Source organism: Podarcis erhardii, assembly GCF_964252035.2.
Source record: "Podarcis erhardii genome assembly, chromosome: 2".
Taxonomy (NCBI): Eukaryota; Metazoa; Chordata; class Lepidosauria; order Squamata; family Lacertidae; genus Podarcis; species Podarcis erhardii.
The window spans coordinates 5,381,294-5,406,933 of NC_138498.1; the positions used below are offsets into that span (position 1 = coordinate 5,381,294).

General features: G+C 48.9%; 1 protein-coding gene and 2 long non-coding RNA genes across 12 annotated transcripts in view; 2 read left to right on the plus strand and 1 right to left on the minus strand.

Annotated features, from left to right (window-relative positions):
- The first annotated feature begins 679 nt into the window (after nt 1-679).
- LOC309336261 lies at nt 680-8,109 on the plus strand. The gene is made up of 2 exons (XR_014153955.1): nt 680-785; nt 7,789-8,109. It is a non-coding gene; the product is annotated as an uncharacterized lncRNA (long non-coding RNA).
- On the minus strand, nt 922-9,431 carry LOC309336269. The gene is made up of 4 exons (XR_014153965.1): nt 9,365-9,431; nt 7,758-8,060; nt 7,455-7,608; nt 922-936 (listed from the first exon to the last, which is right to left on the minus strand). It is a non-coding gene; the product is annotated as an uncharacterized lncRNA (long non-coding RNA).
- Nucleotides 9,432-19,355: 9,924 nt separating this feature from the next.
- Nucleotides 19,356-25,640, plus strand: part of SMARCC2 (SWI/SNF related BAF chromatin remodeling complex subunit C2) — a 33,847-nt gene continuing 27,562 nt past the window's right edge. For all 10 annotated transcript variants that reach the window (XM_081851670.1, XM_081851679.1, XM_081851671.1 and 7 more), the window contains exons 1-4: nt 19,356-19,515; nt 22,796-22,915; nt 24,059-24,144; nt 25,555-25,636. In XM_081851670.1, coding sequence (XP_081707796.1) covers nt 19,405-19,515; nt 22,796-22,915; nt 24,059-24,144; nt 25,555-25,636 — 399 coding nt within the window. In that variant the 5' untranslated portion in view covers nt 19,356-19,404. The remainder of the gene's footprint in view (nt 19,516-22,795; nt 22,916-24,058; nt 24,145-25,554; nt 25,637-25,640) is intronic.

Sequence of the window (25,640 nt, forward strand, 5' to 3'; positions counted from 1 at the left end):
ACCCCGGTGCTACATCTGCTAAAGACAGCCCTGGGTGGCAGAGTAGGTTTTGTCTCACTACACTGAAGACAAACCCAGTTGTAACTTTTAAATGGGATTTTTACTTAGTATCAACAACCATTTCTGTATTTGATAGCAGTATGAAAATAATGCAAAAGAGAAACTAGAACAGACAATTCAGGAAGGCCACTTCTCTTTCTGTTCCTAGGTACAAGGCTTATTTGTTGTCTGATTTTCTCTCAGTGCAGTGGGTCTTTATTAAAGGCTGTTGCTTATTCTGATATCAACCCTATGGTTCTCTTAACAATGAATGGAAATGGATTGACAGCTATTCAAAGAACAGAAAGCAATGTGAGTGAAACAATTTTTTTTTAAAGGAAATGGTAATTTGAAATGAAAATATTCCCCTCTGAGCATATTTTACAATATATTCTCTAATCTTCAGTTGAAGAAAAAGAAACTTTGACCAAGCCCTCATGGAAAGAAGCAAATTTTTGGCAAAAAGTATACTTTGGCCCTTAGCCAATGAAAGCGTCATTTGAAAGCTTCTGTTTGCTTTTTGCTTTTTTTGTGAGCAGGATTATTTCTGATTAATTAACTGATTCATGACATATATCCCATAAGTTCTGATTGGTCCTCAGTGTCTTTATAGGCCAACCGAAGCACTCGACTCACCAGTTCTTCCCAGCTGGAAGCCTCTGCCTGATCCCTCTTTGTAGCTCCGAGGATGAATTTGTGGCTCCCTCTCCTGCTTGCAGGCTCTGCCTTTGTTTTGGTGGATACAGGTAAGTTCTGTTTGTGAGCACCTTCTCTTTGGCTCCTCATTCAAGAGTAACGTCTCCTGGCTTAATAGCCATTTTCAATCTTGTGCTTTAGATGGGGCTTCAGTTCAACAATTTATAGTCATTTGCTTGCCAATTTATAGTCATTTGTGAGCTCTTGAGGAAGAAGGAGGAGGAGGAAGAGAAGAGAGAGAAGAGAAGAGAAGAGAAGAGAAGAGAAGAGGAAAGAGAGAGATTGAACCAGAAGGCTTTTGGCAAACAACAGGTGGCAGACTCAGAAATCTGAAAAGCTTAGTGGCTTCTGTTTTAAAAAGTGTAAAAAGGCAATACCTTGCAAAATAAATGTGTAGTTGGAGAGTTTCTTCAAACCTTTATTTTCAAAGATGAACTGCATCAAATTCCTTCCCACCCCTCATCCCTACTTGAGATCACTTTTTTTGGAGGAAACCAAGAGAGAATCTTCAGTCAATAACCAAGAAACCAGGCGATGTCTTCCACCAACCCTATGCTACAGACCTCCAGGTATAGGGCACTATATAAACTCAATAAATAATAATATTATTAATAATAATACAGCCTGAGGGCCAAAGACAAAGCAACCCATTAACTCTTAGCAGGTAGGAAAATCAAGGGATTCCTTCTGAAACTTCAGTGAATTACTACAAAGGTGCTCTTGGAGGAAACTGATTTTCTAGATCCATTTCTATCAGGGTTTAGGTTTGGTTTTGGCACAGAAACTGTATGATGACCTCTGTCAGGAGAGAGACAGGGGAAATGTGTCCTTGTTAATTCTCCTAAACGTCTCAGTGGCTTTCAACCATGGTATCCTTCTGGAGAGCAGTGGCGTGCAGTGAAATTTTTCGTAGGGGAACAGATAGGGTTGTATGTGGAGTTGGGGACCTCAAGGGTCAACCAGTCCAACCGCCTGCAAAGCAGGAACCTCCATTCAAGCATCCATGACAGATGCCTAAAACCCTTCCACAGCCTCCCAAGGAAGTCCATTCCCCAGCCGGTCAATTTGCCAGCTCCTAGCAGCTTGCAAAAAGAAGAAAAGTTTGGCTTTGCTTTGTTTTTTGAAAAAGAACCCCAGGCGGAAAATGGTTAAAATACAATTTTTAACACACACTCCCTTTCTTCATCATCTCTGTTAAGTTGTGGTTTGACATAGCAGACGACACAGCGATTTCTCCAAGTAGCTCTTTATTTCGTAAGCTGGAATAGAACTGACTGCAAACAGCTCAGCCGGCCTGCTTTTATAGGCAGCCGGCTGTCAACATTGTAGCAACAACAGCCCAGAGTTCCCGCCTAAAATAACTGACGCGGACCTGAGTGAAAACTATCTGCAGACCTGAGTGAAAACTATATACAGTATCCCCCTGCTGGCCCAGGGTGAAACTTCACTACATAACACCCCTCCCCACCGAGATAAGGCGTTAGTTACAACCGTAATGGTTTCCTTATATACAGCACTACGCGTAATGGTTCAATTAGGCACAAAAGCATATCGGTTACATTTCCCATACTTAGACCAACAGTGATACCTGTCCAACAACATAGTCCTTTAAATAAGTTGGGCGCTTGGGAACTCTGCCAGACCGCCGGGGACTGGTAGCCAAGTCCGGAGGGCCACACAGTTCTTGCTGAGGCTGTGGTGCGACCCTAGATGGTGTTGGAACCAACTCCCCTGGATCCGCTGCTGTGGGTGGAGCCTCCGCAAGTGGAGTGGTCTGAGTCTGTGGTAAGTCTGGCAGACCCTCTGAAGCGGCTCGGTTCGGCTCCACGCTGGCAGTTTGCAAGGGAGGTGTAGGTGGGGCCTCGCCATCTGTACATGTCTCTTCTGGAGCCGCAAGCGCAGTTGGGGGCACCTCGGTAGTGTCCAAGTCCCCAACCCTGCGCCTAAGCTGGTCTATGTGCCGTCGCCACAAGCGTCCGTCTTCGAGTGCCACCTGGTACGAGCGAGGTCCAGTGACTCCCACTACTGTGGCTGGCACCCAAGGAATGTCCCCCACATAGTTCCGGGCAAAGACTTGGTTTCCTGGGACAAATGACCGTGGCGCGTTGGCACAGCCTGGGGGTTCAGCCACGGCAAAGTCCGGGTGTAGCCGGTCGAGCGGTGACCTGAGGCGGCGGCCCATAAGCAGTTCAGCAGGACTCCGCCCTGTGGCCGCATGAGGGGTGATGTGTTGCACGAACAAGTATTCGGCGACCCGCTCATGCCAGTCTCCCCGGTCCAGGCGCGCCAGTGCCTCTTTTGCCGAGCGCACCATTCTTTCCGCTTGCCCGTTGCTGGATGGATGAAAGGGTGCCGTTAGGGCATGGCGGATGCCCAGTCCCAAAAGATACCGCTCAAACGTGCCTGACATGAACTGCGGTCCGTTGTCAGAGACAAGGACATCAGGACACCCATGCGTTGCAAACAGGCCTCGCAGCACCCGGATGACAGCTTCGGTAGTGGTGGAGGGCATCAGGGCGACCTCCAGCCATTTGGAATAGGCGTCCACCACTACCATAAAGGTCCGGCCGTGAAAGGGGCCAGCCAGATCGATGTGCACCCTCGACCAGAGTGTCTTTGGCGTCTCCCAGGTGTGTCCCTTAGCTGCCGGTGGTGCAGGCCTCGACTCTTGGCACGCTTGACAGGCGGACACCCAGGCAGTGATGGCATCGTCCATATTAGGCCACCAGACGTAACACCGAGCCAACGCCTTCATTTTGACAATTCCCGGGTGGCCAACGTGCAGAGCCTTCAGGACGCGCTGACGGAGTCCCTGGGGAATCACGACGCGGTCTCCCCAAAGCAGACAGCCGTGATGAGCTGAGAGTTCATGTTGTCTGGTTGCGAAGGGCTGGAACTCCGATGCAAAAGGCCCTTGTGGCCACCCCCTCCACACCCAGTTGAGCACCCTGCTGATGGTGCGATCCTGGGCAGACGTGGAGGCCACAGTGGCAGCCGATACAGGCGCTGCCAGAAGATCCTCAATCAGAAGGAGCGATGAAGCTGGAGCCGGGTCTTCCACAAATGCTGGAAGAGGGCAACGGCTGAGGGCGTCGGCATGGCCCATCAATTTCCCCGGGTGATGGATGAGCCGGTAGTGGTAGGCAGCCAGGAAAACAGTCCATCGCAGCATGCGTGGCGAGAGGACCGGTGGAGTTGGACGATCACCGGCGAGGAGGCCCAGGAGTGGCTTGTGGTCAGTGATGAGGTCAAAAGTCCTGCCATAGAGGTATTCATGGAACCTCTTCACTCCAGCCACAAGTGCCAGTGCCTCCTTGTCGAGCTGGCTGTAATTCCATTCCGTCTGAGATAGCGTCCTGGAAAAGTAGGCGAGCGGTGCTTCTCTTCCGTCTGGAAAACGGTGACTAAGGACAGCACCGATGCCAAAAGGTGAGGCGTCGCAGGCAAGGACCAGCGGCCTGGATTCACTGTACTGTACCAGCACTCTGTCTGATGAAAGGAGAGCCTTGACCGCGTTGAAGGCCGCCGTCTCCCGATGACCCCAGGCCCAAGGCGTCTTAGTGCTAAGGAGTCGGTGAAGAGGCTCAGCCACTGTGGCTTTGTGGGGCAGGAACATGTTGTAAAAGTTCAGCAGCCCCAGGAACGCCTGCAACTCCGTCTTGTTCTTTGGGATGGGGGCCTGCTGGATAGCGTGGATCTTGGATGTGGTCGGGTGAAGGCCGGAGGCATCGATAAGATAGCCCAGGAACTCTACCTGTGGAACGGCGATCTGGCACTTCTCCCTCTTTACCTTGAGCCCGGCCTCTTGGAACCTGGTCAGCACGGCACGGAGGCGCTCGAACAGCTGCTGGTGTGAGTCTGCAGAAACCAAGACGTCATCAAAATATGGTACCACGCCCGGAAGCCCTTGCAAGAGACGCTCCATTAGGCTTTGGAAGATGCCAGGAGCCACACTCACCCCGAACTGCAACCGGCGGCAACGGAATGCCCTCCGGTGGGTGACAATCGTCTGGTCTTCAGCAGTGGCATCATCAACTGGCAGTTGATGCCGGTGACTTCCAGGCCGAGGGCATCAAACCAGTCTAGCCCTAGGAGGCTTGGCCGCTGACCTTCGACCACCACCAACCGGAGCAGGCCCGAAAAATCCTTGAAGGCGATCCGGAACCAGCCAACGCCTACCACTGGAATGTCGTTTCCCTGGTAGTCTCTCAGGTGTACGCGGTGAGAGTCGAGTTGCCTTTTGGACACTCTGGGTACCAGTCTTTTGAGGGTGCTCCATGACACGATGGACAGGGCAGACCCGGTGTCGATCTCCATGTCACATGGAGCTCCTTCAATGAGCACCGTGACGTTCAGCTTGCGTCGCGTAGGCGAGTCGGTTTGGCCAATCGTGGTTCCAGACGGGCAGCGGCAGTTGGTGAGAGCGAAACAACTTTCCTTGGCAGACTGGAGTGAAGACTTAGACTTGCGAGTCGATGAAGGGGGGGTGTCAGACGGAGCCGATCGGCAGACCTTAGCGATGTGGCCCCTTCTGGAACACTTCCTACAGATGGCGTCTCTGAATCGACACTTGGCACGGGAATGGTTGCCTCCGCAGCTGGCACATTCCCATTGGCCCTTGGACTTCTGTTGGAACTTCCTGCGCTCCCGCTTTGTCTGGTGCACGTCATCGTCTTCACTGGAGGATGCCTCAGCACTGCTGGCCTCTTCATGATGCACCGGAACTGGCTCCCTAGCAAGACACGGGCTGCTGGACTTGCGGATCTCCTGGGCGGAGCGTTCAGCAGCTTCTGAGGCCACAGCCTCCTCAATGGCTTTCTGCAGCGTGAGGTCTGGCTTGGCAAGGAGACGCCGTTGCAGATGGATGTCCCGGACCCCGCAGACGATTCGATCCATCAGGGCATCGTCTAAGTCTCGGAACTCACAGTGCATTGCAGCCTGTCGCAGGGCGGTGGTGTATTTGTTGATTGACTCCCCCTCTGCCTGGTTCCGGTGGTAGAACGCATGGCGGGCAGCAATCTTGGACGGCTTTGGTGCGTAGTGGTTGCGGAGCTTCTCTTGGATCGTGTCCCATGGTGTTGCCTGGACTGCTTCAGGCGCAACCAATGCTCGGGCCGTCTCAAACACCTCAGGCCCACAGAGGCTGAGGAATAGGCCCCGCTTCCGATCCTTTGATACTGCTGTCAGCTCGTTGGCTTGGAGGTAGCAGTCGAACCGAGCGAGGTAGGAGTCCCATGATTCAGAGGCTGACGCAAACGGCGGTAGAGGCACAAGTGAAGCCATGATTCCGATGCCGGCGTGAAGGGCGATGGATGGAACACCGTGCTCTAGCCAGAACAGTCAGCTCTGAATTGGTTCTGTCCAGTGATTTCGCTCAGTGATTTCACTCTGTGATTCAGCTCAGTGATTCAGCTCAGTTCAGAGGCTGGCCGCATCTGGCTGTGCTCTGATGTCCATCTATCCCATCCTCGTCGCCAGTGTTAAGTTGTGGGTTGACATAGCAGACGACACAGCGATTTCTCCAAGTAGCTCTTTATTTCGTAAGCTGGAATAGAACTGACTGCAAACAGCTCAGCCGGCCTGCTTTTATAGGCAGCCGGCTGTCAACATTGTAGCAACAACAGCCCAGAGTTCCCGCCTAAAATAACTGACGCGGACCTGAGTGAAAACTATCTACAGACCTGAGTGAAAACTATATACAGTATCCCCCTGCTGGCCCAGGGTGAAACTTCACTACATATCAATCTCCCTTCCTATGACCATGTTGTTATTGGTTGTTACATGTTGCTGTTGATCCTGGTTCTGGTCCTACATGGATGATAATTTCAAGAGGGTGATGTTTAGGAAGTGCTCTTTGGCCCCATAGAGCCTTCAATGTGGGGTTCCTCAGGGTCTGATTTTATCCCCCAGGCTGGTTTCTACATGAAACCACTGAGTGGGGTCATCTGCAGATTTGGAGTACATTGTCAGCAATATGCTGGTGACACTCAGCTCCGCTTCTACTTTACATCTGCAGGTGGGGCAGTGGATGTGCTGGACCACTGTCTTCACTTGGTATTGGACTGGATGAGAGCCAACACACAGAAGCTCAATCCAGATGAGACTGAGTCACTGTTAGTGGGCAGTTCCCTAGACCGGATGCATGTGAAGCAGCCTGCTCTTGATGGGGTTATGTTGCTTACCAGGGCAAGACGGTTTGAACGTATTACACTAATCCTGGCCAAACTGCACTGGCTGCCAATTAGTTTCTGAGCCCAATTCAAAGTGCTGGTTTTGCCCTATAAAGTCTTAAACAGCTTGGCACCACAATACCTCAAGGACTGTCTCTCCCCATGTGAACCAACTCGGACGCTGAGATCAGCATCTGTGGACTTCTTCATGTGCCTCCTCTGCAAGAGGTCCAGAGGGTGGCAACACAATAATGGGCCTTTTCTGTGGTTCCTTGTTTGTAGACTGCTCTCCCCAGGAAGGCCCGCCTGGTGCCTTCATTACATATATTTGGGCATCAGACAAAAACATTCCTCTTCTCCCACACCTTTGGCTAATTAAACTATCTTTTGCCTTTGAAGCTGTATGTTGGGGTGGGGGAGTATTGTTTTTGTTTGTTGTCTTGCAAACTGCCCTGTGATCCTTGGGTGAAGGGCAGTATAGAAATTTAGTGAATAATAATAATACAAAAGGTAACACGCTACAATCCTTTATACACTTACCTGGAGGACACATCCAATTAACTCAATGGGGTTTACTTCCAAATAGGATTTCCCCAAATTTGATTAAGGATTTCTGCATAATATTTCAGAAGAAGGAGCTATAAAAGCAAGGTAGGTTCAGAGTCTGTTGGTGGGGTTCTCTGATAATTTTGCCAAACAGCAACTTTGAAAATATGGACTTAAGGTTAATAGCAAGGGGAGGATTTGTTGGTTTTGCTTGTTACTGTGTTATATATTTCTGTGTGATCCTTGGAGGAAAGGAGGTATAGAAATTTAAATAATAGTAATAGTAATAATAATTCAGAAGAATACAGAGTTGTCAGGTTTTGTGTATTCTTTTTAGGTTCTGAGAAACAGAAGCGAAGAGCTTTTGGTTACTTCCAGTACATGCCTACATCGCATCTGTGTGGTATCCTAGCTTCAAAAGTCTATGAGCGCCGCCGGATTGATCCCCCCTGGTTCCTAGTATCTTTGGAAGCTGCTAGAGAGGCCAGCACCCTGCTCCAGTTGAATATGACAGTGGGCAACGCGGTTACTGGAGAAGAATGTCTCTTAATGACAAGACTGACAAGGCGTCCCAGACGATTTGCTGTTTGAAAAGATGCACATACCCCTCTGTAATAATAAAAGCAGAGATTGATTCCTGGTAAGGAAGCAAAATAAACTTGGGTTTTGTTTTGTTTGTTCTTCCTGAAGCGTATGGATATAGTGCAACTAAAATGAATCATGCTTGTGAAAATTAGGATTTCCCATCCTCCTCCACAGGAAAAAAGACAACAATGATCAAGGGCAGTTGAAATGATTAAAAGTAGTCCACAAAGCTTTAGTTTAACATGCAATTCCACCCTACATGATATTCCTGTGAATCAGAGTTTATTTCATACCCTTGTTGTAAGGGCTGTCTATCCCATCCTGCAGGAATTGAAGCAAGTGAGGCACATCAGCCAAAGGTGGAATAGGATGCACAGCAGATTTAAGAGGATTCACCTGGTTTGGGGGTGGCAGAAGAGGAAGGACTGGTCAGTGGAATGGACATTGCTATGTGCTACCATGTGGGACGCGGGTGGCACTGTGGGTTAAACCACAGAGCTTAGGACTTGCTGATCAGAAGGTCAGCGGTTTGAATCCCCGCGACGGGGTGAGCTCCCGTTGTTCAGTCCCAGCTCCTGCCAACCTAGCAGTTCAAAAGCACATCAAAGTGCAAGTAGATAAATAGGTGCCACTCCGGTGGAAAGGTAAACGGCGTTTCCGTGCGCTGCTCTGGTTCGCCAGAAGCGGCTTAGTCATGCTGGCCACATGACCCGGAAGCTGTACGCCGGCTCCCTCGGCCAATAAAGCGAGATGAGTGCTGCAACCCCAGAGTCAGTCATGACTGGACCTAATGGTCCGGGGTCCCTTTACCTTTACCTATGTGCTACTACGTGGGGGGGAACCACTTAAAGTCCATTCACACAACCGAGTCCCTTACTCACTAGCAACAACAAGTCACCCCTGAGAATACTCTAAAAGCAAAGATTTGTTTCCTGCCTGAGCAGAAAAGGCGACAGCGAGTGATCAGAAAAGCGATCAGAGGCTGGAACCCAGATCTTTGTTTGCACACAGTTTTTATAGTCATATGAGTGCAAGGCATTCAGTGGTATGGTCTAACAGTCACCCTAGCCACAAAGACAAGTGTTTCCACACACAAGCTAGCTAGGCGTTTTTCCTGCTCATATGTCTAAACCTTGCATGCTTCTGTCACTTTCCTTCACACACTTCTCTATTCTTTCTTGCTCGTCTCTTAAGCCTGGTTGCTCCATGATTACAATAAGAATAAAAACGATCATGTTACACCAAAAGGGTGTTTGATGGAAAGAAATTCATAACTGAAATAAATAATGATCATTAGCCTTGTGATAAATAAGAACAGGGGAACTCACAGTTGCAGTGCTGGGCATTATTTTGGGAGCATCACATCATTCGGACATCCAGGCAACACCACAGCACTGAGCACAACAGACTTAAAGAGAACCAGAGCATCCGCTATATGAAGAGGGTTCATTTCCTATCATATTTTGTATGTTTGTTGTATGGAGTTATGGAAAACATTTCCTGATGGGTATGATCAATTGCATCATCATCACCGTCATCCTCATCCTCATCCTCATTTATTTATCTGCCACCCGTCTGGTTTCCCCAGCCACTCCGGGCAGCTTCCAGCAAATTAAAACACAGTAAGACAACAAACATTAAAATCATCCCTAAATCATAATAATAATGAGCCACGTTAAAATATGAGGTCCACAAAGGAAAGTTGTTGTTTTTTTCAAAATGCCAACATTACGCAAATACACAATGCTTACATTTACTGTACATGAATAATTATTATTGTTTTGAGCATTTGTAGTATGTTTCCAGTAATGTACAGTCATACCTCAGGTTGCGAACGCTGCAGGTTGTGCGTTTTTGGGTTGCAGACCGCGCTGAACCCAGAAGTACCAGAATGGGTTACTTCCGGGTTTCAGCGCTCATGCATGCGCAGAAACACAAAAATGACATCACGCGCATGCGCAGAAGCGCCAAATTGCATCACTCATGTGCATAGACACGGCGCTGCGGGTTGCAAACGTGCCTCCCACACGGATCATGTTCGCAACACGAGGTATGACTGCATTAAAGTGGGGGGCTACCCCCTGTGGTTTCCTGGTTTCCTCCAGTGTGGATGCAGGATCAGGGCCTCAATCAGCAGCACTTACTAGTGGAGAATATAACATTCTCTGCTTAAATGATAAGCAGGTCAGAGGACTTAAACAAGAAATTGCTTATTGTAGAACTACAGTATATAGAACAGGTCTTCTCTTCTTTTGCTACTCTCTAATTTTGCCTCCATAGTATGTGGATTGTTTGTAATCTTGACAACCTCTCCAATACTCTTTCCCGCTCCCTGACACTGCCATTGCTACGTGGCTTGCTGCATCGCCTGGCCCCTGGGCATTTCCTGAGCTGCGTGGCGCTTGTTCTATTGGCTGGACTGAGCGACGTGTCACCTACCTCAATGACTGTTGTACCAGAACTGGTGCCAACATTCTGGGCCTGTCTTGTTCTCAACCGCCCACACTAATCTATGATGCTAGAAGCTGCCAATGCCAGAAGTGGGAGTTGGCAGTAAGTTTTTTAATGCTTGGCGCTGACTAATAGAAACAGTTTTAAAAAGGCGCTATTTCTCCCCTCTTTCCTTATTTGATAGTGTGTGTTTGTGGCAGTGGCGTAGCGTGGGTTGTCAGCACCCGGGGCAAGGCAAGTAATTTGCGCCCCCTAACCCATGGATTTGCGCCCCCAACCCGTGGATTTGCGCCCCCTAACCCGTGGATTTGCCCTAACCCCAGATGTTGCGCCCGGTGCGGCCGGCCCCCCCTGCACCCCCCACGCCACGCCACTGGTTTGTGGGAGGGCGTCGTTGCTTTGTTTTTGTTTCATTATGTATTTTGTGTTCTCATTTTGTATTCTTTTGTTGTGAACTGCCTGTGATCTTCAGATGAAGGACAGTATACAAATACCCATCACCATCGTCAATCCAGTTCTTCAGTTCAGTATTCATTGTTATATGTGTGCAAACAGAGAGGGCCTTTGGACGTGCCCAGGCCCTTGTGTGATGGTCCAAAACAGAAATAAGCTGACCTGTCCATCCTTAAATCCAAGGGAAGTGTAGCCTTGTCATCCGGTGGTGGCGAAGCTGCCACAGCACAGGTAGGAAGTTCATGAACGATGTAATGACACGAAGTGGGGCAGCTAGCAGAGATTATCACCAATGCATCCTCCTGACATGTTTCCCATTGAGGCATTCTTATCAAAATGAAGAAGGAACATTGCTGGGCTGCTTCACTGCCACTGGAAGGGCCATTCAAACTTTGTTGTTGAGAGAGGGCCTCCGACCATAAGTTTCAAGCAGCACCTGCTCATCTGTCTCTACCACCCTCTAGATTTATGCTTTTTGCATAAACACAGAAGCCTTGTGCACGCAAGTAGGAGTTGGGAGGCTGCTCCCATAGGCAGCATGAAGCCTCCTTGCACAGCTTAGTTGCTGGGGTCAGGGAAGGTGGAGGCAGCCCGGAAGATGAATCTTAGAGCCCCTGCACCACCATTATATGGGGACTTCCAAGCAGCTCCTGAAGCCAGCCAGAGCCAACTGCTCTCGGCTGCTGAGACTGCCGCTGCTGCGTTTCCCAGGGACATTAGATGAAATCTGGGAACATTCTGGGGATAGAATTTGTCCAGGGACTTATCTGCAAATCCGGGGACTGTCCCCAGGAAACGAGGACGTCTGGTAACCCTAGTCTGCCCACCGCCTCTCCCTCAGCCACCCTACAGCTGAGGTGGAGGCAGCAGAGGGGCTCCATGCATGGGCAGCTTGCCCCACCCTCGACTGCAGGACGCATGGGCACACCCGGCACCAGAGCGGCTAGCTATGCCGCTGAGAAGAGCCCTGCTGAATCCCATCTCACAGAATCCTATTCTCACAGTGGCCAGCTAGATGCCTATAGGAAACCCTCGAGCATATACCTTCCAATACATATATACCCACCAGAAGGACCTTTCCTAGTGCTGTGTACATGAACATTTGAAATGCACAATATTATTGCATATACTGGGCTGTTTACAGGGCAGTGCTGGATTAAACCCAGTGGAGGCCCCTTGGCAGTCAAAATCTGGGCGGGGGGCAGGCCTCGTGCGCACGCCGGAATAACATTGAACTAAGAAAGCTTGATTGTCATTTTCTTTCAAGATCAAATCAGTATTATTTTGATCCATTGTCACTGGACCCCTAAAAAGTATGGGGCGCATAGGCCAGTGCCTACTCTGCCTATTTGGTAATCCAGCCCAGCCCCTTTGGCTGGAGGAGAGAGAAGAAACAGATGTTGAGGGACGCCTCCTGATGCGCTGCAGCTGTTCCCCACAATTAAATGGAAGGCTCAACATTTGTCAGGCACTTTCCGATGCTCAGCAGCCCTGTGTGGTTACAACAACCCTGTAAAGTAGGCCAGTGCTATGCGCTTCCCAAATTGCAGCTGAATCCCTCGCAGATTGGCATCCAACCTCTGCTTAAAAGCCTCCAAGGAAAGAGAGTCCACCACCGTCACAGAGAGTATTACCATCAGAAAGTTCTTCCTAATGTTTAGTCTGAATCTCCTCTCCTGTCCTCCCTTGTGGAGCAGCAGAAAACAAGCTTGCTCCCTCTTGCAGCCCTCAGATATTGGAAGATGGCTCTCCTCTCAGTCTCCTCTTCTCCAGGCTAAACATACCCAGCTGCCTCAACCGTTCCTCATCAGGCTTGGTTTCCAGACCCTTCATCATCCTGGTTGCCTTCCTCTGCTCACCTTCCAGCTGCTCAACTAGCCTTCCAGCTTCTTCAACTAGCCTGCACTGACCAGCAGCAGTTCTCCAGGGTTTCATATGGGGGACACACATTCCCAGCCCTCCCCCGCCCCCCCCGGAGATGCTGCCCAGGACAGAAGACCTGTATGCAAAGCAGATGGTCGAATCCTGCACTATGGAGACCCCAAGCCTGTCTTAAAGGACGTGGGGATGGTCTCCCTTTGGAAATGGGGCAGCAGGAAGAAGGGTGTGAAATGTCGAGGTGAATCTGCCGAGAGAAGATGCAGCAGGAGGAACAGCAGGTGCCTCCAAGTTCTGACAGAGGAGCATCACCTCTCAGGAGAGGCCAGGTCCGGGGGGGGGGGGGGGTTGCCACGGTGACAAGGACCTGCCCTCCTTTGTGACATCACTTGCTTCTCCCTTAAAAGGCACCTACTTGCAGGGGCCATTGTGGGTTAGTAGTGAGGCAGGTGGAGGAGAGAGGAGGTGGTGGTGGTGGTTGGAGAAGATAAGGAGAGGTGTTCATTTGATTGTTCATTTGATTTTTATTTGATTTATTACTTTTATTTGATTCATTTGATTTGATTTATTTTTACTTTTTCATTTTAACACTTTTATTTTACTTTTTACTTTTTGTTCTTTATTTCCATATTTTTTATTTTACATTTTTATTTTGTGCACATTTGGTATATATTTGGTATATATTTATTTTGTGCATAGAGGAGTAGTTAGGGGTAAGGTAAGTGTTGGGTTAGGGCGGGGCTGGGGTGGGGTCAGAGTTAGGCTTGGGTGGGCATTTTAGAGAGTTAGCTAGTTTAGAGAGGAGGGTGGGAATTTTTCGTGAACAAAATGTGCAGACTGTAAGTAGGATTCCTTCCCTTTCTCTTGGTCTCCTGGGGGTGTGGTGTGAGTCCTGGAGTCCCCTGAACAGCCTTGGCTCTCTGGAAATTGACCCAGCTAGTCTTCTCCAGAGAGCTCAGCTCCTCCACACACTTACCCCGTCTTCCCCTTTTCTCTCCCCTCTTATCATTTATTATGACACTCCGAGCCCACTTTCCTCCCAGGAGCTCAAGGTGGCCTTCATGGTTCTCGCTGCCACCAATTGTTATCCTCACAATGGCCCTGCAAAGTAGGCTAGGCTGGCCCAAGGTCCACCAGGGAGCTTCATGGCTGAGTGGGGATTTGAACCCTGCTCTCTCAGGTCCTCCTAGTCCAGCCCTCCAACCACTACACCTCTGTCTGGCTCCATTTCCCATCTCTCTCGCTGCCCAATGGCATCAGCCTTCTCCCCCTTCCTTAGGGTCTCTCTGGCTCCAAGGAAGACTCCACCACCTTTCTCATGTTCTGCTCCTCCTCTTGGACACCTTGATGCTTGGAGGACCCTCCTAGGGGTCTCCTCCCTCTCCAGGAAGGGCAGGGCTGTCCTAAGAAGACGAGGCAGAGAAGCCCTTTAACAGCTGGCAGTGCTTCTCTTTCCTTTGGGCTGGAGCTCTTGAACCCATAGCACTTGGGGCCTCCTTTCTCTCTCTGCCAGCCCTTCGTGCTCTGGGCTGCCTCTTTCCAGCTCTGGTGATGCCCTTTCAGGTCACTGAACTGCAGAGAGATGGAAAGAATTGGGCCAGACGCCCCTCCTCTCACACAAACACCCCCCAAGAATTGGGGTTGCTGGCTTCTGAGTCGCTCTCTCTGCTCGTCTCTTCTAAGTTCAGGTGCTTAAGGCGCCTGATCAGCTGCAGCAACAGGGTGGCCTCCCTGCAAGGCCTGGAGCAGATTGCGGCGTCAGGTGAGCAAGTGGACCTCCTTTTTGAGACAGAGGAGGGCAGGAATGGGCTAGGGGGGCAGCTAGTCAAAAGATGCACAGAACCAGAGGGCTGGATCCGACCCAAGGTCCACCTGGGTCAGCGTCTGGAAACCCAACCCCCAAGCGATCAACCTCTTTTGTGGGGTCTAATGGAGGAAGCAGTGCGCTGGGCTGCAGTGGGCAATGCGGGGAGGCAGTCGTCAGCAGGAGGGGAGCCATGTTCTGGGGCATGAGGCCAGGATTGGCCCCCAAGGCCTGGGGTGTCCCTCCCCTGTAGTAGGACTTGGAATTCAGGAGAAATCTCTTGGAGCATTGAAACTTTTCCGTATTGTATCATATCATAATGATTTTTGGGGGTCATTTGCAGAATATGGATAGATAGCTTTTCAAAATGAGAGCAAGAGAAAGGCTTCTTCGTGTCCATGAGATGAGTCTGTTTGTCTCAAAATTAGACCTACAGTCATATCTCGGGTTAAATCTTTTCAGGTTGTGTCCCGCGGCGACCGGGGAGTACCAGAAAGGGTTACTTCTGGGTTTTGCTGCTTGCGCATGCGCAGATGCTCAAAATGAAGTCACATGCATGCACTGAAGCGACAAATTGTGACCCGCGCACATGCAGACACGGATTGCATTCTGCTCATGTTGCGAACGAGGCTCCGGAATGGATCCTGTTCACAACCAGAGGTACCACTGTAATATAAACGTGATTACTTGGCAAAAGCAAGCTCACACCTCCCATTCTGTTTGTATACATACTTAAAGCACATATGTAAGAGGCTTGTTTATAATTTCATTTTGGAATGATTCATGTTCTTATGTAACTGCATTGTTTTATACTTTCTGGAGGTCCCATGATCATATGGGCCAAAACAAACAAGATGAATTTTAACAGGGAGAAATGTAAAGTATTGCACTTGGGCAAAAAAAATGAGAGGCACAAATACAAGATGGGTGACACCTGGCTTGAGAGCAGTACATGTGAAAAGGATCTAGGAGTCTTGGTTGACCACAAACTTGACATGAGCCAACAGTGTGATGCGGCAGCTAAAAAAGCCAATGCAATTCTGGGCTGCATCAATAGGAGTATAGCATCTAGATCAAGGGAAGTAATAGTGCCACTGTATTCTGCTCTGGTCAGACCTCACCTGGAGTACTGTGTCCAGTTCCGGGCACCACAGTTCAAGAAGGACACTGACAAACTGGAACGTGTCCAGAGGAGGGCAACCAAAATGGTCAAAGGCCTGGAAACGATGCCTTATGAGGAACGGCTAAGGGAGCTGGGCATGTTTAGCCTGGAGAAGAGGAGGTTAAGGGGTGATATGATAGCCATGTTCAAATATATAAAAGGATGTCACATAGAGGAGGGAGAAAGGTTGTTTTCTGCTGCTCCAGAGAAGCTGACACGGAGCAATGGTTCCAAACTACAAGAAAGAAGATTCCACCTAGACATTAGGAAGAACTTCCTGACAGTAAGAGCTGTTCGACAGTGGAATTTGCTGCCCAGGAGTGTGGTGGAGTCTCCTCCTTTGGAGGTCTTTAAGCAGAGGCTTGACAACCATATGTCAGGAGTGCTCTGATGGTGTTTCCTGCTTGGCAGGGGGTTGGACTCGATGGCCCTTGGGGTCTCTTCCAACTCGATGATTCTATATCATAAAGTAGTTGTGTTCAATACTGTAAGTCAAGCAACTGCTAGGAGTTGTTTCGTTTCCCAATGTATTTCTTATCAATAGAAAATTAAGTGTGGCACAATCCAATTTTTACTCTAAAAGTGCAGCTTAGAAAAAATGTTTGAGACCCACCGTAGTAACTCTTTGGCCTTAACGGGATGCGGATGGGAAGGTCAGACGTGGCGGTGACGCGTGTGATCCGCGATCCGCCCGTTCTAGCGCTCAAGCTCCGCCTTCGACGGCCCCGCCCGCCCTCCCCCCTCCCCCCTCCCCTCGCAATTGCAGCTTCTCCGCCTTCCGTTGAAACGCGGGGACGATCGCTGCCCGCCCGCCCTCGCGATTCTTAAACGGCTTTCCGCCTCGGTTCTTTTCGTTCTATTCTATTTTATTTTGTAACCCGCGGGAGCGGGATGCCAGTTAAAAGGAGATGATGGCGCCTCCCCCCATAAAAACGAGACCGCCGTCACGAACAGGATTCGAACCTGTGCGGGGAAACCCCATTGGATTTCGAGTCCAACGCCTTAACCACTCGGCCACCGTGACTCTCGGGCCAAGGCTGCGCGGAGCTTCAGCTAGACCGGCCCGCCAGGCGGCCTGGACCGACCGCCGGAGCGCGAAACGGCGGCGGGGAGAAGCCCGGCGGCGACCCCAGAGCCGCGTCGCCCCTCCGCTCGCCTCGCCGCCTCAACTTCGCGACCCCCAAATTCCCCTCAGCGCAGCGCGGACTCCATTTTGAATACGAATATTCCCGATAAATTCAGCCGCCGCTGTTCCCCGCCTTCCCGCCCAGCCCCGCGGGTCCCCTCAGGCCGCGCTGAAGGCCGCGCGGGTTCCGTGCTCCTGAGCATGTGCAGAATTCCCGCCTCCCTCATGGCGCGTCTCTTCGGAGGCTCCTGAGGGCATCGCTATCCCCGTCGCCTAGGCTGGGATTTCAAGGGCCCCGAGCTCACGGCAGACACGGAAACTTAGCGACTCCCAGCCTGGGAATGAGACCCGCACAAGCCTCTTCCCCCGGGGGGGGGGGCTTGTTGGGGTTGGACTAGATGACCCGGGGCCCCTTTCCGACTCGACAGTTCTGCGGTGCTGTGTCCTGCACGCCTTCACTTTGAATCATGGGCCTGGTTGCCTCGCCAGGTTCCTTCGAGAGCACAGGCAGGATATATATTCCATAAATAACGAGCCTGGAAATGTGTTCAGGGGCATCACCACTAGTTAGTATTTCACATGCTGCAGAGCTACGTCTTGGTACAGGAAAAAGGTGATCGCCCCATCCTTGCACTCTGTGTTACCTGGACACTTCTGCTGCCACTCCTTGTTGCGTACACAAAATCAGTTGGTTTAATAAGAATAATTTTATTCTTCCTACCCCACCCATCTGACTGGGTTTCCCCAGCCACTCTGGGCGGCTCCCAACCGAATACTGAAAACAATACAGCATTAAACAATTAAAACTTTCCTAAACAGGGCTGCCTTCAAATGTCTTTTAAAAGTAAAAGAGTTGCTTATTGCCTTGACATCTGATGGGAGGGCTGCTCCCTGTAACCTGGCAGTGAGGGAACCGCCAGAAGACCCTTGGAGCTGGACCTCAGTGAACGATGGGGGTGGAGACGCTCCTTCAGGTATACTGGGCCAAGGCCATTTAAGAATCGGCAACCTCCTGTAAAAGGATGTAGTTGAAAGGCGAGGTCCGTCCTTGCATCTCCCAGTTATGATAAATGGTGGCTAAAGTGTGTTGTGGGGGGAACCTTCCTGCATTAAACAACATGTCCGGCACTCAAGACTGCAAGACTGTCTGATGTGCAAGCTTCGCTCCTTTATTCTAGACGTGCAAGGAACACTGGCTCTGGCTGCTCACATGAAGTGCCTCTCTCTTTTAGGATTGCTTTGATTGCCTTCTAGTTTGGCCCTTAGAATAACAGAATCATAGAGCTGGAAGGGATCACAAGGGTCATCTAGCCCAACCCCCTGCAATGTAGGAATCTTTTGTCCCACGTGGGGCTCGAACCCACAACCCTGACAGTGCTAATGATAATGGAAAGGTGAGGCAATATTATTCCCAAGGGCTCTGGTGCAAAAGAGTGAATAATGTCATGAAGCTCCCCGGGTGACCTTGGGCCAGTCGCCATCTCTTAGCCTAACCTAATTCTCAGGGTTGTGACGATGAAATGGGAAGGAGGAGAATCCTGTGCACCACCTTGAGCTCCTTGGAAGAAAAAGGTGGTATATAAATGGAATAAATATAATGATATAAATGCACCGTATGAAGCTGCTGTTTCTGAGATGTCATGTAATCAGAATAGTTTTAATGTAACAGACCTTAAACAAAAAGATGCTTAGATCTGTTGCCCCTCTGAGCACAAACTGGAGCTGTGAAGATTCCTTTGTAATGCATTTCTCAAAATGCATTGGTGTCGTAAAGGTGCCTTACAATGATAAAAGAAACCTGGGCCTTGCCTGCAGGTTTACAGTGCAGAGGAAATAGGAAAACAGGCAAATTCACGAGCCATTTGCACCCCAACCCAGCATATGGCCTGAGCCTTGTTTTCTTATTTCTTCCCAAGGGATCCCTTACTTCTGAATTCCCTGATCCCACTCACACTCAACCCAATTGTTAGCTACAACATTTCGCTTTTTAACCTCCCCGCCTCCCACCGCATTTTCAGCCCTTGTCCTGCATTTCCTGAACTGAAGGAAAGAGGGGAATTTATTCTTGGCTACTTTCAGTCTCAACTTCAATACGTGTCCTTTCCCATCACTAAACAGAACATTCAGTCCCAAAATATATACATACATGTATAAACATGCATGCATGCATATTATGTACACACCCACACTTGTTTCCGGTGGAAGATGCGCCCGACCCCTTGCCGCCCCCCCCCCGCACTTCAGCCTCCGCGTCTTGCGGCTCTCCGCCTGCAGGGGGCGCTTCGCCTCCAAACCGAAGCCGGCCTTTCCCCGCTTGCTTGCTTCCTCCCTTTCCCTCTCTGCCCTGGAGGGGTCGCTGCGTCGGGGGGCAGCGTCCGCCAGCAGAGGGCGCTGCGAGGGCCGTGGCGGCGGCGGCGGCGGCGGCGCACGGGGCAGGGCGAGCGGAGGCGGCGGCGGCGGCGGCGGCGCGGCCCAGGCCGGCGGCGCTGGGAAAATGGCGGTGCGGAAGAAGGATGGCGGCCCCAACGTCAAGTACTACGAGGCCTCGGACACCGTCAGCCAGTTCGACAGCGCGCGCATCTGGCTCAGCAAGAACTACAAGAAGGTAGCGGCCTTCCCGCCCAGGCCCGGCGGGCCTCCTGCCTCCCCGGCCGCCAGGGCGAGACGGGGGCGCCCGTCCTCCCTCCCTGCCTCCCTCCTCGTGACCCCGCCGCGCGGGCCCGGGCTGCTCCCCCTAAGCGCGCAGGGGCTGGGGGGTTGTCGGGGGGCGCGCGGCGCTGCAGGACCAGAAGGGATGGGAGCTGGCGGGCAGGAGGCGCCCCCTCTTTTTCCATAGGGGCCGGGGGTCCCCGCGCCCCCACCCCGCACCCCCGGGAGGGTCTCTCCGGCCGCGATCCCGCTCCGCCCTCCTCCGCCGGAGACGGTGCCTGGCAGGACGAGGGGACCCCATTTGGGCATCCCATTGTTGTTTCCCTCCAGGCCGCCCAGGGGTGCAGACTCCCTCCCTGCTCTGACCTCTTGGCGTCTGGACACCTGCTGCCTCGTGCCGGGCGCCCCCATTGTCCCTTGAAGCATTTCTCCCTAATGGGATTCCAAGTGGATTTCTCCCAGCCGACTCCCTGAAAGTTTCATTCACTGACATATTAACTGAACTCCCCCACCCGCTTCTTCTTCTTCTTCCAAATGGTTCACCCCCTCCCCCTCCTGAAGCAATCCCCAGGTGACTTCAATAAATGATCTCCCACCTGCAGAAACTGTGCTCTTTGACGTGCAGAAATATAACAGGGCAGGAAGCATTAATTAGTCTTCTGGAAACGGGGTGCGCTGCACTGTAGTGGTTTTCTTTCCTACCTCCAGGAGAGCTGTTCAGATGCCCCATAATCTCTGGGGTACTTGGCTTTGCTTTTTCAGCTTATCTGATTCCTGTCAGCAGAAAATGGAAATGCTTTTGTGTGTTGCAGTTTACCTCTCTGCCTCTTCCATTCATTAAGTCTGCAATAAGAGACTCCTCTCCCCAGATTACTGAGGCTATTTGCATGTTAGATCCCCTGCTCCTTTCAGCTTTCCTCTGTGGTCCCCTGATCAGCCAAAAGCCCAGAAGCTGAAATGAATGTTGATGCAATCTCCTCTCCAACACACACACACACACACACGTAATATGTGTGGATGGGCAGTTTGAGGACACGTGCACCCTTCTGGTATGAAGGCACGTGGAAGACCGCCTGGTAGTTTTCCTGTTTCAGGGTCTCTGCTGTTTGACAGTTGTATCCTTTCTAGCAAGCAGCATGGGTCTTGATTCCCATGCTGTTTACCTTTGACCTTCCGAGTGAGAATGTCTGAGTCACCAGACAGCTTTCTGTGTTTGGAGTGACAGATTGTGACCTGATGTTCACCACTTCCCTGCAAGTTCAACTCTTGCCAGCCCTCATGTCATTTGCAACAACTGAAGAAGGAGTGGCATTGAATGGATTCTCATTCTAACTCCCATAATTTTACTAGCGCTAGCAATGTGGAACTTTTAAAAAATGCTGTCTTTAAATGTACTTGGAATGATCCACGCATGAAACTTTGTTTGCATACTTGGCTGGTACTTGCACACCAGGCAAATCAAGGAGGCCTGAGCTTCTGTTGTGTAGGGGTGAAGTTTAGCAAGGGTGGGGTGGGGACCCCCTCATCCCTTTTTGTGGTCAGTTCCCTGCTTCACAGTCTGCTGTTACACACAGTTAAGTGGACCTGTGTACTAGTTAATGCATGGCAAAGTCACAAAGCCCAGCGCTTAAAGAAATGTGATGGACCTGCTTCATGTATTAGCGAGAAAGAGTTATAGTTATGAATATTGTTATTTATAAGGTATAAAAAGTATTCACAGGAAGTATGCTTTAAAGCTTTAACACATAGCTGTCAACGTTTCCCTTTTTTAAAGGGAAATTCCCTTATTCCGAATAGGATTCCTCGCAAGAAAAGGGAAAAGTTGACAGCTATGCTTTAACAGATTTGACTGCAATTCTAGCTACACTTACCTGGGAGTATCTTGGAATACAGTGAGACTTATGTCTGAATAATTGCATTGCTAATATTGAGTATGTCCAGACTTTTGCTGAGACTCTTGTCCCAAAATTTGAAATGCTGTTTGCTGAGGGGGAGAGAGAAAATATATTCTTCTCCCTCCCACCCCACATTTCCCCAACAAATGTGCAGAGGATGCAAGCTAAAAAGAATTGGGCAATAGACATGGCAATTAAGAGGGAATATATTCTGAATGCACACGGTTACACCAAAGCACCATGGCACATAGATGTTTCTGCAATGTTCACACACCGTTTGTTCCATAGAAACTTTGTTGATAGTAATTTCAAATGGTGTAGTTGTCTCTTACATGCTGGGTAGTGTTCTCAGCGTTGAGACTTCAACAAACCTATTTTCTTGGGAACACAACTTTGGAGATGTGAAATGTTTGCAAGTAAAACTATGAACCAGGTCACATCAGTGGTAGTTGTATCATACGAAATCTGGAACAATGATGGGGTGGGGTGGGGGTATTCTCCAGAAGAGTATTGCGATTTTTTATGCCTGCAGCAGACTACAGAATGATTTAAGAATATAGTTGATTATACTCTCATCTGTGTGCCACCTGAGTTGATATGAAATGAGCTTCTGTGAAGTCTGCAGTGCTCTGCAACTGAAAGTCTCATTGCCCACACATGAAAATGGTTATTGTGCCGATTTGAGGCCATGATTCTTTGTCTACATAGGACCCCTAAAATGTCCTCATTATATACAGAATTGAAAATAGTCATTAGTGTTAGGTGTTAGTTCAGACCTTTGCTAGACATAATATTCTCCTGACATAATATTCAAGATTTCCCATTTTGACTGAAAGTTTTTAGCGGCCAGAACAGCTTTGTTTAGTACCCACAGTTCTTTGAAGAACTCTTGTTGCTTGAGAGTGCTGTCCTGTGCCTAGTGGATCTTTCTTATTCCATAGTAGGATTGCTTAGTGTGTAGAATTGCTTTGTGTGTAGGATCTCTTTAGGTGTGCCATTTTTTCCTTCTGAAAAAGCATCTCTTTCGGTGATACTTGGAATCCACTTTTCATCCTAACCTGCATTATAAGACACACCTTTATCTTTATTTGCTGTATATGTCTCTGTTTTCCTCTGTTACCTCTTTCTCTTTTCCTTCTGAAAAACATAAAGAAAAAAATTGGTTGTGTCGCTACCAGCGGTAACTCACTTTAGGTTAGGGCATGTTGGTCATCATAACCCAGTTGCTGAAAATGATGAATACTCAGTCTGTTCCTTGCCAAGGTCTCACGTGTGCTTGATTGCTGCTTAAAAGAGTGATCTGGATAGGAGTCATCTAAGCCTCGGTCCTTCTTCCTGCAGTACATCCAAGCAGAGCCACCTACCAATAAGTCGTTGTCCAGCCTAGTAGTACAGCTGCTGCAGTTCCAAGAGGAGGTGTTTGGAAAACATGTCAGCAATGCACCACTCACAAAGTTACCGGTGAGTCTCAGCTGTCTTGGTTCAGGTGTGGTAGAGAAAGAAAAGCATCTTCCGCAGAGTAGGTTGCTTCTAGAGAGATCTCCTGTCTGTCTGTCTGTCTGTCTGTCTGTCTGTCTTGTCTGCCTAAGAACAGTTTAGTCTTATACAGAATAAAATGATAGGCTGAGGTACTAGAAACTTGCAAAACTTGAACGTTGGAGGGGCAGAGTTATTTTTAGTGGTTCCTCATTCAGAAAGCTTATCACATTGGACAGAGGACTAGAGCAAATCTTTCTTCCTGATGTGGTCCTTTACTATAGCACCTCAGCCTACTAGCTCATTCTAGTATGAAACAGTTCTGAGATTCTGTAACGATAACAGGAATTGGGCACATAAAATACAAGGTTTTCTGGGGCTTAGCTATTTGCAGACCTCCATGTTATTTCCCTGTGTAAGCATGCAGTTCTGTGTTGTTGGGTTTTTTCAGAATATTATGCTTGGGAGAGACACATAATAAGCAGTAATTATTGCATTCCCAGAGAAAACAATTGTGTCAGGTTTTGATTCAGGCTGGCACTGACGGATATTGCTCTTGCTGTGCTCTTAGTTGTTCTTCTAAGCTTTGCTAGCTTGGAAGTCAGTTTAATCTTTTTATAAAAATAGAGAAGGATAACATAAAACATTTACACTGATATAGCTTAACATAAAAACAAATTATACTGACTATATCTACACCGCCATACAAAATTCAGTGCAAATATAATTCAAAATCATTTTAAATTTTGATGGCTTAGATCTTGTCACTTTCCATGACTTCCTTGCAGCAGGGTGATTATAATGTTCCTTTGGTTGGTTCCTGAAGGATGGGTTCAAATTTTTATATTCCACTTCTTCGGCTTATTGCATTGCTATTCATCCAAGTCATGTATCCGTAACTCAAGTTACTTTGCTGGGCTTTAATCTCTTGCTTGATAGTCAGTGCTACCCTCTCTGGCCAGAGTTCAGTTCTTTACTGTTAGCAGCAGACACTTTTTCTAAGGTGCTCTGAATTCTGTTGTTCTCCAGCCTAACAGATGGAGAGCTCATGAGATTTTCCATTAAGAAGGCCGTCTTCTGGAGTAGATGCAGCTCATCTAACTCTAACTCTGGCTATCTCTATTATAGATAAAATGCTTCTTAGATTTCAAAGCTGGTGGTGCCCTATGTCACATCCTTGCAGCAGCCTATAAATTCAAGAGCGATCAAGGATGGTAAGCATTTTTACTTTACTATTCTCACCACATTCCATGATAGGGTAGAGGTTTTTGGTTGTGTGTTGGTAGGGTAGGAGTTCCTGGCTTCGTGCAGAAATGAGTTGACAGATTTGGTGCTTGCAAAAGAGGTCATTTGAATGCATCTGAATGTTGCGAACAACAGTTTCTTCGCCTTCCATCCATTTTTTTTCCAGGGAGGATGGGGTTATAGAAGAAGGACATTTTAGTTATTTAATTAAATTTATCTACCTCATCCTGCTAAAAAAACATTCTTGAACTTGACACTCTCCCCTTCAGAGATTAACAATGTAAGAATCTGAACATAGTTTGCAAAGCGACAATGGTACTGAGATAGTGTCATTTCACAAGCAATGTTGTGTGTAAGGGAGCAACTTGCTGTTGTGGAGTCTTTAATCTGCATTATGCACTTAAAGCTGTATCATATGACTTTGAACAGTCATGGCTTTCCCCAAAGGATCCTGGGAGCTATAGTTTGTTAAAGGATGCTGGGAGCTGTTAGGAGACCAATATTTCCCTCACCTAGCTACAATTCCCAGAGTTCCCTGTGAAGAGGGATTGATTGTTAAACAACTCTGAGAACTCTTAACTTTGTGAGGAGTCTCATAATAATAACTCTCAGCCCACTGAGCAAACTACAGCTCCCAGGATTCTTTGGGGAAGCCATGAATATTTAAAGTTGTATGATACTGGTTTAAATGTGTAGTGTGGATGTGGCTGCTTGGAGGCAGTGATATGAATGAGGAGTACAGCCTTCATGTTACCATTTTTTATATGAATGTATCTACCCCCCGGGATGCATTTGGGTTCACAGTGCTAAATACTGCTCTAGCTTTATCATAATACACATTCAAATTTTTCATTGTGTGCACGTTGTGTTAAACAATAGTTAATGTTTAATTGTGTTTAACTATGCTTTCTTGTGAGTGAGCACCGTCCTGGTAAATATACTCTGAAGTCCCAGCTTTGCTCCTCTCACAATTCTGACCATAATGTGCTGGGAGTGAAAAGCCTTGGGCTCATGGTTTGCTTCCCCCAAAGAAACAACAAGCAATAAGCCAAGAACAAACTTTAGGTAGCACTCATGGTCTGTTTGGGGAGGAATGGACCACAGTCCCAGGTTTCCTTGATGCAGTAAGCCAAAGCTTGTGGTTTGTTGCTTCTGGCACAGCCAGAAAGTGGGGGAGAAATGAGGTAGGGATTCTTGAGCAGCACACTGGCCATTTGCACTGAACTGTAGTTTAACATCAGCTGTAGTGATGTGTGAACCAGGCCAGTTGATTCTGTGGCCCGTTTCCACTCTTCCTCAAAAGTCTAGATTTGTAAAATAGAACATTTAAGAAACATGAACTCTGATTTTTATTAAGGTTGCTCTTTTCTTCCAATAAGGCGGCGTTTCGATTTCCAGAATCCATCACGGATGGACCGCAATGTGGAGATGTTCATGACGATCGAAAAATCTCTGGTGCAGGTAA